Source organism: Apodemus sylvaticus, chromosome 22, assembly GCF_947179515.1.
Source record: "Apodemus sylvaticus chromosome 22, mApoSyl1.1, whole genome shotgun sequence".
Lineage (NCBI taxonomy): Eukaryota > Metazoa > Chordata > Mammalia > Rodentia > Muridae > Apodemus > Apodemus sylvaticus.
Genome location: NC_067493.1, coordinates 56,353,253 through 56,371,322, shown reverse-complemented (window position 1 = coordinate 56,371,322; position 18,070 = coordinate 56,353,253). Strand labels below are relative to the sequence as shown.

At 50.0% G+C, this 18,070-nt stretch overlaps 1 protein-coding gene across 1 annotated transcript in view; it reads right to left on the bottom strand.

The window, feature by feature from the left end:
* The window catches only part of Myo18b (myosin XVIIIB), a 191,649-nt gene that overhangs the window by 67,833 nt on the left and 105,746 nt on the right, over positions 1-18,070 (bottom strand). Inside the window, exons 34-37 of the mRNA XM_052167649.1 lie at positions 7,224-7,337; positions 5,490-5,606; positions 2,552-2,635; positions 1,556-1,693 (exon numbers count right to left, since the gene is read on the bottom strand). Coding sequence (XP_052023609.1) covers positions 1,556-1,693; positions 2,552-2,635; positions 5,490-5,606; positions 7,224-7,337 — 453 coding nt within the window. The remainder of the gene's footprint in view (positions 1-1,555; positions 1,694-2,551; positions 2,636-5,489; positions 5,607-7,223; positions 7,338-18,070) is intronic.

The following is an 18,070-nucleotide window of genomic DNA, read 5'->3' as shown; positions in this document are numbered from 1 at the left end:
GGGCTATTCAGATTCATTAGGCAGCCAACAAGCCTGGATCCCATCGATCTGTGAGATCCCGGTGGGCAAACAGCAGCATGTTGACAGAAGCAAGAACCCTGTGACTATTTTAAGCCTTGCTGAGGGTTCTGGGAGCCACAGACAGAGGAGGCAGACTCAGGGTCAGACAGGGCTGTCCACAGGGAAGCTGTGAGGCTTCCTTTTCAGAGATTGTCAGAGGAAACAGGGAAAAAGGGGAATCATGCAGAGTCTCCATTGACCCAGCCTCAGCAGCAGACTCTGCACCATTCAGATACATTTAGATACATTTAAATATATTTAGATACACTTAGATACATTTAGATACACTTAGATACACTTAGATACATTTAGATACTGGTGAACACTGGCTGGGTGCTTTTGGACTCAACTACCAGGTTTTTCCTTTCCTGCTATAGGCTGTCTGTGCTAGAACTGAATAACAACTCCACTGAACCTGCATTAGGTAGGTAGCCATTCAACACAGTGCCCAAGCATTTCCAGTGCTCTGGAGGGCTCCTGCCTGAGTGGTCTTTTAAACTGTTTGGAAAACCTGACAGTGAAGGTCAACAAGAATGTCTTCTGTTTATCCACAGCAGCTGTATCAGAGAACACATGTCCCTGGATGTGGGAGAGTTTCAGAATGAGGGGAACAGCCTTTCACATCCAAACACACTGTGGCAAATGGGCAGGGACTGCTGAGAAATGAGAATACAAACTGAGGGGAGGGTATCAATCAACGCCTGTCTGCCTCCCCCCCCCCATGGGGGAGCATGTTCTCACTCTAATGGTGAGGCCTGTCCTTACCCCCATCCCCACCCCAATATTATCAGTCAGGCACAGACTGGAGGATTTCTACAACAGAGGTGAGCTCTGTAAATATCATGTGCCCTTAGTCCACAGAGCTGAAGTGAACCCACGCTGAGATATCAACTTAAGATGTCACCCCCCCCACCCCCCACCCCCCACCCCCGCCAAAAAAAAAAAAAAACCATCCAAGCCCTCAGGGGTTCTGCTATAACAAGCAGGCCTTATCCCTGCAGTCATCTGGGCTCTCCACCCAGGAAGGCTCCACCCTATAAAGTCAAGGCCCTGTTCTTTGCTGTGGGTATCTGTCGTGTACCAACAGATGCCATGGATAGGTGGGAAAGAAACTGCCCACAAAGAGTTTGAAGTGTATGAGCGGATGAATAGACTGGCAGAGATGGGGAAATGGTACCCACGGACTAACAGGTGAGTGGGCGGTGGAGTCTAGGGCTGAAGGGGGAGAAGGGAAGGGAAGGAGAGGGAAAAGAGAAGTCTGTGACAGTCAGGGCGAAAACAGAGTGCAGGGGGAGGTGAACTTCTGGTAGCAACAGACAGAGGAGGAGAAAGTGGAAGAGCACAAGGTAGCTTACGAAGTTCAGACAAGAACATAGGAAAAAGGAAAGGGGTGGGACAAGACCAGAGGCAGCCATGAGAACTACTGAGGACTCTGAGGTGGAACTCACACACCTCTCCCTGCGCCAGCCCCCAACGTCTCCGGAATTCTAGGTACCTCAAATCTTTTCATCTGTATCTTCTGGAACTCAGCCCTGTTCTCCAGGTCACAAATGATGGCTTCCTGCCTGCTGACGATGGCACGCTCCACAGTGGACTGCTCCAGGTACTGGATGCGAAGCTGAGCCACCTGCAGCTGGGGGCACATTGGGGAGACCGTTGGCATTGACGCACTGGCCCTGGCTCCCACCCCTGGCATCTCTGCTCAACTGATACACGTTGACCATCCACACAGGCCAGCACTGCCAAGCCTCATGCTGGCCCTGCCTTGGGGCAGCAGATGTTGAAAGGTGGCAAGTCCTGGGTCTTGTAGCTCATTCATTCCCCGCCCCTCCTCCCCCTTACCACCCCCCCCCCTTCTCCCTGCTATGAGAAAGGGCGATGCTGGCTAGGGAGAAAGTCCTGCATCTGAAGCCACAGTCAAGGAAGCTAGGAGGCCAAGCTCACAGCCTACTTCCTATTTGTGTGAGCCTGATCATGTCGTCATCTGCTTGAGCGTCTATCTCTCCATTTTCATCGAGAGACCAGCAGCTAGCGGGTGGCTACTGTTACTTCTGTCTTTGACTCATCGGGAGTCAGTGCCCACGTGCGTGATCAGAACCGGCCATTCTGACAGCCACACACATCAGCTCTAGCAGGGCTTTGAGAAGTTTGTGGGTAAAAATGGCCCAGTAGGTACTGAGGCTTAGAGAGATCTGGACTTCAACTGGAATGCGGCGTGACCCTGACTCAGACATCCTTTCTTCTTGGGAATGATTTCTTGGAGGGAGAGAGGAACAAATGGCGAGAAGCCTGCATTGAATGTTGCCTGGACCATCTGTGTGCGGGGCAGGAACAGGCAACTGTGACCAGAATGTGTGGATGTGTATGTCAGTCCATGAGGACTTTCTGGATTCGGTTGGTATATGACTGAGGTTGAACAAATGACTGGGTGATCCTGAGGGAAGAGGGGGATCCTACCCTCTCTCACAGCGTGGCTGCTGTGAGCGCATACCTGCTCGCACAGCTTCTGTTTCTCCTTCTTGGCTTCTTCCAGCTGCAGCTGCAGCTCCTGAATGTGCCCGATGTCAGCAGCTGACTGGAGAGTCAGAAAACAAGGCAAAGAGACACTTTGGAGACTCCCTTCTTCCCTGACCCACAGAGTTCTCTAATGGAACTTCTGTGACAGGATCAACCTCTTACCTCTTCCCAATACCCCATCCACTGGTTCCATTTGCTGAGTCACAACTTCCCAACACTCTATCTCTGTTTGCTGAGTCACAGCTTCCCAACACCCCATGTCTATTTGGTGACTCACAGTTTCCCAATACCTCATCACCATTTGCTGAGTCACAACTTCCCAATACCTCATCTCTATTTGTTGAGTCACAACTTCCCAATACCTCATCTCTATTTGCTTAGTCATGACTTCCCAATACCTTATCTCTATTTGCTTAGTCATGACTTCCCAACATTCCATCTGTTTGCTGAGTCACAGCTTTCGAATACCTCATCTCTATTTGCTGAGTCACAACTTTCCAACACCCCATCTCTGTTTGCTGAAGCGCTCCATAGCATCAGTCCATGGACACAACGGTCCGTTGAGCTCTTTAAGACACATGCCAGAGGGACCAAAACAAAGAACAAACTGTGCTACCCATGGTTCCAGGATAAAACTCCAAGGATGGCATCCTGGTTTGAATGTGAAGTGTCTCCCATAGGCTGGGGGTAAAGAGCTGCTTGCCACCCCCAGTGGGTGTTTGGAAAAGAGTAGTCAAAATTCTGCCTCCAAAGATGGTTTAATCCACTCATGGATCTCACATCTGAGCACACAGTTGGTAGACCAGTGGAAGGTACAGTTTAGAGAGAAGATCTAGGTCACTTGGGGCCACAAGCCACTTGGCTCCTTTCTGCTGAAGCTCCAAGGATTCATTTCTGTCAGCTATAAGCCATATACTCCTCTACAGTAACACTCGTCCCAACCACCCAGGGCTAACCGTCCAGGTACCCAACCACCTGAAATCATGAGCGCTGTAATCCCTCCTTTTGGTTGCTTCTGTCAGGTCAGGCAATAATAAAAGTAAGTTGGGGCTCCTCGACCTTAGCACTGTGAGTGTCAGGGAGCTGGGAATGTGCACCTGGACACCAGACACAGTGAGGCAGGGACTCATGCCTCCTCGGTGTCCCCAATGAATGAGGGGCTGAGTGTCTTCTTAGCCCCCTCCATTGGTTAATCTCAAAGTCAAAGAGAAGGGGAGTCAAGACCTCTTTAGGACCAGAAGGCATCAACTAAGCTTGCTGATCTCAGAGGACTGAGGTTACTGAAAATGTGGAGGCCTCTTGGCTCCTGCAGGACAAAATTAACCACAACTCAAGTGCAGGCACAAGCTCTCTATGACAGTGGCTGCAACCCTGGTGATCCCATTCCTTACATGGGTTACATCTGCTTGTCTAGTAGACACACCCTGGTATCCATCCTTTGGAGGCAAGATAACATGCCTCTTGGGTCACCTCTGGGGTTAAGATTAGGGAAGATGTTTGATGCTCCTGGACTGAGCTCTTCTCCCCCAGGGATGTGGCCAGAAACCCGCTGGGACCCTTGGCCCATCCCCTACTCCAGCCCAAGCTTCTCTTATTCCCAGCCGCCAAAGTCCACATTACAGTCTTCACTCTTCTCTGACTTTGCCCAACCCTGTGGCTTTAACTGCCCAACAATGTCTGAGCTCCATGCTCCTGCAGAACAAGGCAGAGGACACCTTGCCATACTGGATTGGATAAGGTAGGGTGGCATGCCAGCTGCACCTCTCCCGCTTAGCTCTCACAAGTTTGACAGTGTCCTCAGTGAGCCTGGTCTGTCTCTCTTGGTCTTCCCTTCTTCTTCTCATCAGCCTCCTTTTAGCCTCTCCAGGGCTCCATGGATTCTGTATGTTCCTCTCTCCCACACACCTGTTACCCTCTTTCTGGACTCCATGGTTCCATGGGCCTGACTCTTTCCCATGCTGCTCTGGGTAGCTCCATGGCAACATCTGCTCAGCTCGTAAAGCCATTGAGCTGTCCCTTTGCTTACCAAAGCGTCCTTAGTATTGTTGTCGTTAGTATTGCGCTGCCTGATACAGAGCAAGTCCTCGGTAAACAACAGATAGAAGACAGGCTAGATGGCTGAGTATGTGGGTGGTGGCTGGACTGGTGGGCATAATGAATAGAGAGCATTATAGATGGATGGACGGACAGATGGACAGATGGACGGATGGATGAATGGATTGATGGATGGGTAGGTGGAGAGATGGGTGGATGGATGGTGGGTGGATGGATGGAAGGATGATGAGTGGATGGTTGAGTAGATGGACGGATGGATGGGTGGGTGGGCAGGTGGTCCGATAGATAAATAGATGGATGGACAGATGGATGGGCAGCTGGCTGGCTGGCTGGCTGGGTGGATGGATGGATAGATGGATGGATGGGCACATGGGAAGGCAGCCTGTGGTGGTTTGAGTAAGAATGGCCCCCATGGGCTCACATATTTGAATGCTTAGCATTAGGGAGTGGCAATATTTGAGAAGAATTAGAATCTCTCTTCTCTCTCTTCTCCTCTCCTCCCCCCCTTGCTCTAGCTCCATGCGTGCCACCACACTCCCTACCATGATGATCACTAAACCTCTAACTGTAAGCCAGCCCCAATTAAATAATTTCCTTTATAGATTGCCTTGGCTATGGTATCTCTTCACAGAGATGAGACACTGACCAAGACACAGTTGAATGGACAGATTGGTGAGTAGGTTCACGGTGGGGTGCGTGGATAGGGAGGTAGGTAGCTGTACAGTCAATGTTTTCCTGATGAAGCTGGCCTCCAGAGGACACACCATCTTTCCCCAGGGCTGCATGGAAATGACATCTCCTACCTACCTCTGAGCCATCATGTCTACCGAGTTCCCACGCTGGGAGAGGGTCCTGACCTGTGCAATGAGGTCCTTGTGCTTCTGCATGAGGCCGTTCAGGTCTTCCTGGTCTTCGTCGATACGCTTCAGGAGGTCTGCTCTCTCAAACTGCAGTATGAACAGCTGCTCATCCACCTGCAGAGGGGCAGAGGGTCTCTCCTGAGTGAGAGGAATGTGCACTGGTGCATACCGAATGTTCTGGGGGATCTGGATGCCGCATGTGTGGAGAGATCTGTGGCTGTGTGAACCTCTAGCAGTCCATGCAGACCCATGCATACATATCTGTGACACAAATATGTAAGTACAGACCTGGATCGTCCCTGAGAACAGGGACCTTGACCTGCACACAGGTGTATCCCCAGCACCAAGCACCAGACTTGGCATCCAACACGCACCCCATAAATGTCTATTAGGTGGGTAGGTAGATTGGTTGAGGGTTTTTTTTCTTCCAAAGGCATTACTCTTGAGTGTGTATTTGATGACTTTATATGTATGTAGGCACATCCTGTGATTACGTGTGCTTGTGCACATGGAGGTGTTTCCTGGTTAGCTTTTCATTAACTGGATTCAGCCTAGAGTCATTTGAGAAGAGGGAACCTCCACTGAGAAAATGCCCCCTCCCTCTGATTGGCCTAATCCTGAGCCATTTTATTGATTAGCGAGGCCCCGACCTACTATGTGTGGGGCTGCCCACTGGATAAAAGGTTCTAAGCACTCAGAAAGCAGACAGAACAAGCATCAAAGAGCAAGCCAGTAAGCAGCAATCTTCCACAGCTTCTGCCTCAGTCCAGCCTTGAGTTCTCACCCTGATCTTCCCTGGCAATGAAGTGTGATCTAAGTGTGTAAGATATAAATCCTTCCCTTCCCAAGTTGCTTTTGGCCACTGTGTTTTTCACAGCAAGAGAAACCCTAAGACAATGTGTGTGTATGTGTGTATGTGTTTCTGGATGTATCCCCCTTCATTTAGAAGAATAAAAATATAGGAAAAGGAGGCTCATTAGGATCCCACACAAGCCTGAGTTGGTTCCTCTCCATCTCTATGTGAACTATAGAATTCTGTACGTCAAGTGCACACTTAAGTCAAGTCAGATCTTCCAGACCCTAGACACTGTCACCAATGTGATAGATCCATAGCACAGCTCATTTGTTCCCCTTCAATGGTAACCACACAATAACAACCTTATAATGAATAGTTGGGGCTTTTGATTATAGGAAAGCGAAGCCAGCCTGTGAGAGACAGGCTTTTCCTCTTAGATCAGGTGGCAAGCAGCAGTCTGATGATGAGTACCAAGAGTTCTCGTGGCAGTAAGGACATAGTAGGCCTACAAGAGGTTCTTGAGAACCACCTACAGCTGTGAGCACATGTGAACCGTGCTAATCACTGCAGGTGCAACTTCATGCTACCGGGCACACAGTAGGTCCACAACAGGCTTTTTTTTTTTTGCTGGGATCTCGAAGTTGGTGTGTATGTCAAGCACCCAGTAGGCCCATAATCAATTCCCTTTGCTTCCTAGCGGGCTAAGTATTCAGTAGGTCCACAATAAGTCCTCTTATTCTTCTTTGAGTAGTCAAGAGTGGCTTCAGTAGAAGCCTGTGCCCCCCCCCCCCACCTGCCAGGTTACTCAGTGGGGTCTCAAGGGGGCGCCCCCTAGAGCCACCCTAAGCATCTTTAGTTCCATTCAAAGCTGTGTCCCCAGCAGGCCAATGCAAGACTCTGAGCTTGTGCTTCTGAGGCTGCGGGAGGGACAGTACCAGGCTCTTGCTCCGGGACACGTTCTCCAGTTCACTGTGCATGTTCTCCAGGTCTGCGGTCAGCACCTTCTGGGTCTTCAATGCGTCCTCACACTTGGCCTCACTCTGCTCCAGCTGTACAGGACAAGCAGAAGGAAAGGAAAGAAGTTGCTTCTCCGACACCCTCCCTCCATCCCTCCCTACTATGCCAGCCCAGTCCTAGCCGGCTACCCTCAGACCCGTCTGTCAACACACTGCTGTGTGAGTGCAGAGTGTCTGTGCTTGAGGCAGCCTAGGTCTGAGCCCACCTCAAGGCTAGCACCATTCCAAGACAGAGCTCTGAACTCTGCTGCTGCAGAAGCGGCTGCCCCTGAGCCCCATGGGGCAAGCACCCGAGAGGATGCCTGCTCCCCACTCAGCACCAGGCTCAGGACACACGAGATGAGAGATGAGAGCAGATAACTGGTCCTGCTTTCTAGAGGAGATGGGCAAAGACAGTTGTGACAACCTCTCTAGGGAGCACAGGAATAGTGGAGTGAACAGGACAACCATCACAGGAGGCTCGTGACTCAAAGGACGGCAGAAACCTGTCAGCCCAGACTGAGGCTTGAAGGGTCCAGCTGGTCTGCAAACCATTTAAAGGAAAAAATATTCTGCACAGGACGCCCCACTCCCACCATGAGTGAAGAGTCCCACTGAGAAACTCTTATTAGCACACAAACCCTGTGTCCAGTGTACATCTAGCACTTTCCCTTGATCCCCAGAGTCTCCAAATAGAATATGCCCTCAGAAATGCTGCGGACAGAAAACACGCAAGGAAAACACTCAAGACTCTGCCTCACCCAAAGACACACAGCTCCAAGAACCATAAGCAAGCTCAGAATTCCCCAGAAGCACCCACTCTCACTTCAGAAAGCATCATCTCCTGAGTGACTAAGGGTATGATCAGGGAGCATTTTGAGGCAGGAGGAATGAGTTTCAAACCAATTCTTTCTACAAACAGACAGACAGACAGACAGACAGACATCCCACCAAAGCTAAGTGAGAGGACTTGGCGCTCAGAGACCACAGAGGGGTAGTAGGATTGCTGACCAGGTCCTGCTAAGGATCCTCTCTGAGTGAGCATGTAGCAAGCTGACCAGCTGAGGAGGGCCTCGAGTCCAGGCAGAGGCTGTGTGCAGCTCACTGGGGAATAATTGTACCCCCTCTAACAGGCAAAGAACAGCTCTGATATCACAGTGCTCCACCCACATGTCACAGTGGCCCTGACAGCAACTGAAGGAGCCAGGGCACTCCTGGCATTGGCAAAGGAGTCATCCACAGAGGACACAAGACTTTGCGCTGAGTTGGGTCTTCCAAGTTGGAACTCTCACACCTCTGGTGAGGCAGGGAGGTCAGAAGAAAGGCTCTCCCACAGAGGTAGGGGACAAAGCCTGAGTTGGGAGGCTCACTGAGGATAATTCTGTCCTGATATAACCAGAGGTTATAGCAAACGCGACCACCCTGAAAGACTGTAGCTGGACAGCCCCACCTCCACAGACAGGGGGAGAGAAGCCTGGGGGCGTGCGGAAGTCACAGGTGAGGTTGGGGGCGCTCCAGGCACTGAGTGTGTGTTGTGTAAGTTAGGGGTGGCATGCACACAGACTGTGAGGAAGAACTCTTACTCTGAGCCCTGCCCTGCTCTGGAATTTCCCAGTATAGCTCCTCTAACCTGCACAGCAGCTATTCCATCCTATCTGGTTGAAAATGGAGAGCTTGGTGATGTGTGTGGCCGCCCACACTGTAATGGGAGGGATTGGAACCCAAGCCTGGGCAGCCTCTCAGTCTCCACCCATGTCTACAGACTACAAACTAGGAGAAACAGCTGTCTACCTCCCAAACATCTGGGTTCATAATCAACCTGCGCATGCCCAGCTGGGAGACAAGCCTATGACTCTCCTAATAGGCTAGGGCCTGAGGACATGGAGGTCAAAGGTGGCAAGAGACTTTCTTCCCTCCGGCAGCTCAGACAAGTAACGTTAGGACCCCCAGGTGCCAGCAAACCCAGCCCAAGAGACACATTTGTAATGATACAGTTGGAGCGCCCAGATGCAACCCAAAGACATCTGAGCCACAGACCTTCCTAAGTCACTTTCTCAACAACTTCTTTCCTGCATAAGTTGAACTGAGCTAGGTGGCTCGTGCTCAGAACCCGAGGCTGGCAAGCAAATGAATCAAAGATGCACACACAGCATGGACTAGGAGAAAGTTGCAAAACTAGTATGTGAGTATGTATGTATGTATGCATGTGTATATATATCTCTACATGTGTATATATGTGTGCATGTGTGCATATGTGTTTGTATGTATATATCTCTGTGTGTGTATATATGTATATGTGTGCATGTGTGTATATGTGTATATACATGTATATATGTGTATGTGCATGCATGTGTATATGTGGGTACACATGTATATGTATGTGTATGTGTCTATGTGTGCATGTGTATGTCTATGTGTGCATGCATGTATACATGTATATGCATGTGTGTCTATGTGTACATGTGTGTGCATGTGTATATGTGTGTATGTGTGTACATGTGTATACATGTGGGTACATGTGTGTATATGTGTGCATATATGTATGTATCTGTACATATATATGCATTCACAAATATATATGTATATGTGTGCATGTATGTATGTATATGTGTACATGTGTATATGTGTGTATGTATATGTGTCTGTGAGTGTTCATACATATATACATGTATATGTGTGCATGTGTATGTGCATGTATCTGTGTCCGTGTGTATACATGTGTGCACATGCATGTACTTGCTGCTCTTGTGCACAAAGGGTGGAACAGACATTTGTAGTGGGGTGACAAGTCTCCAGGTTCCCAACACAGGAGGGAGAACATTCTTCTTCTCATGGGGCTGGGGAGATAGGAATTTCCACATTCCCTCTTGTCCTGTGCAGTCAATGCATACTAGTGACAGCAGCCCATACAACTCTGGGTGTGTTTGTGGGAGGATTAGCCTACCCTGTTACAGTATTTCATTGCAAGGGGAGGAGGGTGAGCTGTGACTTGGCAAGGTCAGATTCAAGTCTCTGAGGCTCCAGATCTAAGTATTCCTGGATCCCCCATACCCGTCTGCACACAATTTTTGCTTACAGACCTCTTCCCCACTGTCTCAGCCCTCAATGTGTTCCCCTCCCCCACTGACTCTCCCCACCCCTCCTGTCCCCTCCCCCATCCCTTCTCTATCCCCTCCCCCCAGTCTCTTCACCAGGCACTAGCATTCACAGGGGTGATTGAGATCCCCATCACACACACATCAACTGTAAGCCCAGGAATGGTTTCGCTTTCTTATGAGAAGTCATTTGTCTGCTTTAAATACATGGGGAAATGTCTTCTTTAGACTTACAGGGTTTCTAGACTGGGCAGCTAGACATACTGAGAGAGGTGGGACAGGACTGGTATATTTCTATAGAAAGCTTAGATCTTACATTCCTGGATTTAGCTGAACAACTTGAGGGATTTAAAAATACAGAAGAGAGAATGCCACAGGGCGGCCATTCTGCCCGAGTTTGCCGGGCTAGACTGGACATTTTCCAGGCTCAGCATTCCACCTCAGAGGCTGGATGATGCCACCTTCAGTGCGGAGTTTTTCTCCAGCACAGGGTCTCCCACAATTCACCTTGTAGACAGACCCAACCACATGCAGCAAAGACTGCTACCTATTAAACCCTTACCTTCAGTAGTGGAATCTGGGGTGGGGGTGTGGGTGGGATGGGGTGTCTCAGTGGTTAGGAGCACTTGCTTGCTCTTCCAGAGGATCCGAGTTTGGTTCCTAGCATATAGAAGCAGGGACCAGGAAATGAAGGGTGGGAGTGGGGGAGAGTAGAGACAGAGCCCTCAGATTCCTCAGACTCCAGAGACCAGCATTGGGGTCCAGATCTAACATTATTGTTTAGGATATAATCTTATATACAGTTTTGCAGCCAAGTAGAATGCATTTGTGAATTCAAGGGCAAATCAGGGAACAGCATGTGTTCTTTAGCCAAATCTGACTCCTCTGCTCATGAATCTGTAGGGGAGGGGCTGATCACCTGGGGAGATGTCTGTGAAGAGGTGGAGGGGGGGAGCAGCCACTGCCCTGGCCTTGGGTCCTTTGTGTTGTCTCAGTGGTGTGCCAGGAGCCACAACATACAGTGTGTCATACACTGTGTACTGTGGATCAGGACTCTTCAAGCAGCTGCGGAAGCCTGTGGTTCTCTGTCCCACTTGTTTCTCTCCCAGAGTTACCTCCACATACCCTACACAAGCACTTGTGGTAGGTGACTCAAAACTGTCTACAACACTATCTTCAGGGGTTCCAGTGCCGTCTTCTGGTCCTTATGAGCTCCTACATTCACTTCACATACCCCTACACAGCCACATATACATATAACTAAAATTAAAATCTTAAAAAATGTCAACAGACTCTAACCCTGTCTGTGTGACGTGCTGTGGACAGTAGACTCAAGATGTAAACTCCAAGACTACATGGTGACAATCTTTGTTGCCTGGGCCGTTACTAAATGTTCCAGCACTGTCCTGTTGCTCGTGGAGACTACCACTCACTCACTGGTGTGTCTGGAGTAGTGTTCTCAGTACTGGGGATTGAGCCCCGGGGTTGCCCACACCCAGCAAACGCTGACACACTCAGGTACATCCCCAGACCTCGGGTTTTGTTGTTTTGTTCAGCTCCCCAGTACCATGGGGAGTCTTTCTCCTTTGTGTCAGGGACAGACAGGAAAATGTTTGCCCCTGAGGCAAACCAGCACCCAGACTTACAGCCTCCACCGGCAGGCTGCAGTAAGACCAAACAAAACCAAAAACCTTTAGACCCAGTCTGCCTTGGTTTAGAAATCAGAAACTTGGCATGTGTTTGTAAGTAGGGGATGGGGGTGAGACAGGGTTTTACTCTAGGCACAGGTTGTACTTGAACTTGTAGAGCTCCTCCAGCCTCAGGTCTCAAGGGCATGAGCTGAGCTGCCATGGCCAGCTAGTACTTGAATCAGTGTTAAAAGTTACATTTTGATGAGGATAAAGGAGTCAGTGTTCTTCACGTGCCCACAGATGTTTAGGATTACAGGTCTGTGAAGATGTTGATGAAGCAGATTTGGTAAAACATCCCACGTTATGGAATCTAGGAGCCAGAGAACTCAGTGGCAGAGAACTCAAGCATCACGTATCAAGTCCTGGTTTCACCCCAGCACCACAAACAAACAGACATAAACTGCCACATATGGATATAGCTGCTCAATTTCTGCATACGTTTTAAGTTCTTTGTAGAGGGCTTGCCTGGAATACAGGAGCTGGGCTATCCTTAGCACCTCGTAAACTGACTGTGTTGGCTTATACCTGGCATGGCAGCATTCTGAGGGATAGGTGGGCAGATCACAAACAAGGCCATTCTTGACTATACAGCACATCTGAAGCTAGCCTGGGACACATGAAACTCAGTCTCAAAGAAATAATTATTTCAAAACAAAAAAAAGTGTGGGGGCATACATGTGTATGTGTATATGTGTGTGGTATGTATATGTGTGTGGTGTATTTCGTGTGTGCATACGTGTGATATGGTTTTTGTGTGTTATGCATGTATATATGTTGTGTGTTGTATGTAGTGTGTGTGGTATATGTGGTATGTGGTTATATGTGTTGCATGGTGTGTGTATGTGTGTGTTGTATGTGCGTATGCTATACATATGTGTATGGTATGTGTGATATGCATGTATGTATGATATATGTTTGTAAGATATGTAAATGTGGCATATGTACATGTGTGGTGTGTATGTGTTGCTGTGTGTGGGGTGTATGTGTGTGTGTGAGTTGTGAGTATATACCTGTTGGGCATGGTACACACATGTAAGTGTTCTGTTGCACACACCTACAGAGGTCAGAGCTGGCCCCAAAGTGTTCTCTACCACCTTTCACTTTCGTGCCTCGAGACAGGGTGTCTCCCTGAACTAGAACTAGACAACTAGCTGTTGTCAGGATCTGCCTGGCTCCATCCCCTCCATTTCTGGAGGCACGGCATGCTCAGCCACACTCTGCATTTTTCACCGTGCTGAGGATATAAACTCAGGTCTTACTACTGAGTCACATCCCTCAGCTCCTGCCCATCAGGTTTCACCCAATTCTTGTTTTGCAGCACTGCCACCCCACCCCCACCCCCATATGCTAAGCCTCCTCCTCAGATGGGTCGCAGGGCTCCTGCCTTCAATGGGGGGAAGGCTGGGTAAACTGCGTGGTTGTTGGGAATCTGTTTCATGTAGACATATTTCCAAGTCTGCCCAGGCTTCCCAGAAACCACTGGGCTCCTGTGCCTCTGGGGACATAGGATTAGGTCACAGGCAGAGAGGCACCGCAGGGTGCTTGGTGATGTACAAAAGGATTGATTCTCCTGTTAGTGTCACCTTGGGCTCTCAGGGTTGTGCCACGTGTCTGGCCCTCCCCAGCTAAGCAGAGGCTGTCTTTTAGACAGAAAACTAGATTTTCCTCCCTGTAATGTAAAAAAAACCAGGGCCTCCTTCACGCTCCGTCCATCACGGCCATGGAAGCGTCAATATTTGTGGGCGAACAAACCTGTGACCACCATGTTTCCAGCCAATTACAACCTGCTCTTTATCTCCCCTGACAGGAGGTTAGGTTAATATTGAATCAATTCCCCCTAACATCATCGTCCTGAGAGCAAACACAAAAGCTCTTCAAATAAAACCCCCAGTGAGGCCGCTGCTCTGGGGCAGGGCTGGGGAGACATTTCCCCAAGGTGCCTGCTCACACAAAGACTCCCATCGGGGCATCTTCCCAGAGCTTTTTAATTAGCCCTGCTGTCTCATAGAAGCACAGGTGACAGGTTGTGACAAATGCCCCAATTAAGGGCACCAGGGATGGATCCGGGGTCATCTGTCTTCTCTGATGGGAACCCCAGGCTGGTAGTTAATCACAGCTGGGAATTCATGGTGAAGAAGGGCAAGGCCCTAATGTCCTAGTCACAGTCTCTGGGGGGAAGGGCCCACCAGGCGCCAGAGGTCCTGGAAGGACCCTGGGATGTGGTGGGCCAACGTCTGTACATACAAAGTCCTGCCTGGGTTCAAACTCCATTTCTGCTTCTTATAACCTCTGTGATTCTGGACAAGGAGGATGCTTCGGTCGACAGTGAGGCAGGGGCGAGGTCAGGGCATGGTGACCTTTCACCTCACCCACAGGAAGCATAGAGGATGCCCAGAAAGGAATGCCCAGAGTCAAGATCAGAGGACAGGCATTCCGCGGGCAAAGAGGAATCAGAAGGCTGCAAAGTTGACTTGGTGGGAATCGATGTGGGGGTGGTATTGCGGTGGGGAGGTGAGGGGAGGGTGCGTCTGGGATGATGGTGAGGCCAGAGGGAAGAAGCTGGGCTCTGAACCCCGAATATGGGACTCAGTACAAAGGATGGTGGGAAATCACTTGTAGATCTTGCAGACAAGCAACCACGACTATATTGAGATCTTCAAAATCTTTCTCTAAAGGTGAAGTAGAAGATTGGGTCTGGGTCTGGGTTGGGGGAGGGGAGGGAGGTCTGGGGAATCTGGGGGTCTGTCTGTCTGGGTCTGGATCTGGGTCTGTGCTGGGTCTGGGTCTGTGTCTGTATCCGGCCAGGTCTGAGGTTGGAGCTAGGGTTGGGGTCAGTGGAAGGGCACTTGGCTGGTATGCACAAAGTCCTAGGTTCCATCCCCAGCAGGAGAAGCCACCACCACCACTCCTGCCCCGAGTCAGGTGACAGACTCTGGACAAGACAAAAAGTCAGCAGAGAGAGAATTCCTTGCAGGAGGAATACAGGTGGCATTTGACAAGGGCAGGGAGAGCACAGCCAGAGACCTATGATGGCTGCCCGGCTCTAACAAGCAGGAGCAAGCAGGGCTCTGAGCAAGAACTCGGTAAACAATAGAGCAGTCCGTGCAAAACCCACTCCCCAGTTAACAGAAGCCAACCACATGCTTCTCCTGGGAAGGGAGGTCACAGACAAGGATCAAGGCACAGACAAACAGATAACTAACCAACGCCCAGGCAGGAACTGCTGCAGGCTTCTGCTCTCCTTGGAGCAGGTGCCAGCCCTGGTCTCATAGATGTTACTAGCACAACGAGGATCGCAATTATTGATCTCAGTTGTTGGGATGGCTTGTTTCCAGTTTAGTTTCAGTGAACACGTCGTGGGAGTTAATTAGCACTTTATAAAACACTGCACCCAGAAGCCAAACACACAGTCCCCCCCCCCCCCGCCCCCACAGTCAGATACAGACAGGTGAGAGGACGTGGTGGGGGTGGGGAGCTGCCAGCCAGGGCTCTTTTTCACCTGCTGTGCCAGAGGGGTTTATTTAAGGGTAAGGTTCTCAAGTAGCCCAGGCTGGCCTCAAACTTGTTATGTAGCTAAGGATGACCTTGAACTTCTGTTGCTCCTGCCTTCGTGTCCCAAGATCTGAGGAGTTTATGTGGTGCTGGGATAGAAGTTACCCTCTCCAGGGCTACATACATGTTGGGAGAGCACTTCGCCAACTGCATATCACCACCCCTGAAACTGGAGGTCTAAACAAAGGGAATTCTATGGATTCTGTGATCTGATGCTCTTTGGGGGTCTGATGCCTTCTTGAGATAAGACACAGCCATCCTTAGTCAGGGTCACCTGGATATAAACCTTCTTTGTATCTTCACGTCCATGCCTCAGGGATTTTCGGGAGGAACAGGAACCTCTGGTGTTGCCTAAGATAGGGGTACCCACCCACACGGGGAGATGTTCTGTCTAAGGGAACCTTATCTTGGTGCTGGCGTATAAGAAGGTCATAGCTCTGGCTGGGACAGGAGTCCTGCCTTTAAACAAACGAAAACACCAGAAAGCAGACCATTTCTAACCAGGACTTAACAAGAGGGAAGAAAAGGAGAAAGGGTCGGAAATGTGCCGATGTAAAACAATGATCAGCTCGCTGAAGCGCAGCTGTGTTCAAGGCTCTGTGGTCAAGCCTGGTCCATATCAGGTTAACGGGATCATCGCCGGTGAGCAGAGGTTACAGCGTTCAGGATGGCTGGTACCCACAGGCCAGCCATGTCTTGCTATGTGCCCCTGGGTGAAGTGTTCAGCTGGGTCTCTTAGATCCTGGCTTCTCATGAGTATGATGGGCTAAATACAGAAATATCTAGCTGCTTAGGCAGTAGCCAGGGTCATCCGAAATAACACTGTGGCCAGCCACGTCTCACCAAGCCTCAGCAATTCAAAACAAGAGTCAGGCTCTGCTTGAAGTTGCTAGTGACTCCTTTCTTACACTTCTTCCCTGTTTTCTTTCCTTCCTCTAAGCATAAGGTCTTGACCCCTGGTAGAGGAGACCCCTGTGTTTTGGCCTTCCTCCCCCAGAGTCAGGCCATTGCATATACCTGTGCTACTGTTAGGCTTTTCCACCAGATATGAATTTCATAGGGCTGGTACCTCACCTGTCTTCCAATCCTTCCTGTGTCTCACCCATCCTGTGGTACGCAGTAGGTACTGCACAAATACCCGATGAGCAAATCTGAATTGCACGCAGCAGCTACATGCAAAGCTGGCTTGCTGTCCTTCCTCCTCTTCTCCCACCTGCACTGTCTGCCTCTGTCCCTGGGGCCTTCAGACATAGGACAAATGCCAGACACCAGCCAGGAGCTGCAGCGGTTCCGGGAGTCATCGATGCTTTATCTAATTAGTGCTCATCCTTGTATCCGGACACATGTGTCAGGAGCCAAAGCAACTGCACCCTGACCTCTGGTGCAGGAGCTCCATTCCTACTGTGATTTCCATGACAACAGCAGCAGAGAGCCAAGGCTGTGGATCGCTTTGATGGGAGCCAGATACAGTGAGCAGGAAAGAGGACTTTCAGAAGAAAGAGGCCCTTTGATTCTGCTCAAGCTCCCCCCACTAAACTGTTTCCTAGGAACTCACATCTTAACCCTGTAGAGGGACACAGGAATGCTCTTAAGAGGGTGGGGGAGGGGCACCCCAGGTTCCTTTGTCAGAAAAATCACGTGGGGGGAATGGAGAAGACTTGGGGTGGGGGGGCAGAAGCAGGGATGAGTGTGAGGTGCTCATTCCCCAGCTGAGCCAAGGTATCTGGGCCTCCCTACTCTCCTCCAACAAGCAGGAAGATTCAATGTGATGAAAGACCAAGGTTCTGCCCTCAGAGTCAAAAGCTCCAGGTCCCAGCTCTGTCTCTCACTGCGTTTACTTAGCATACACATCACCACCACGGGGCAAAATGTTCCCATCTATAAAGTGGGCATGGGGAGTCCTCAGCCTCTCTGAAGCTCCTGTAACAACTACGTGCTATAGGTTCCACATGCTCATGAAGGGAACATGAAAGAAGTGCCCTGCCTCGCCCAGGATGCAGGACTTGTAGTGTTCAAACAATAAAGGTCTGGGTAATGGTGGTCACCAGGATAAGAATGACCCGTGAGAGAAAAAAAGGGATAATCAGAGTGTGGGATGGGTGGCCCAGTGTGTCAGGGCTGGTGGAACTTAGATCATTTGGTGGTTCTTCCCTAAACTCGTCTGTCCCCTCTCTCTTCCCACCCTTCCTCCCTGTCTCCTTTCTGGCCATGAGGAGAGAGCATCTCCACTCTACTATGCCCTCTATCCCATGATGCTCTGCTTCAGAACAGGCCCACAGGGATGGGGCCAAGTGTTCATGGACTGAACCACTGGAACGCCCAGTAAACCTCTGCTTATTGGTTAACACAAGCTACTGAACCGTCCAGAGGTGCCAGTTGATAGATAACACACACAGTGAATTCAGTACATGGAGGAGGTGGGGAAGGAATTCCAACCAGTGTCTGGTGG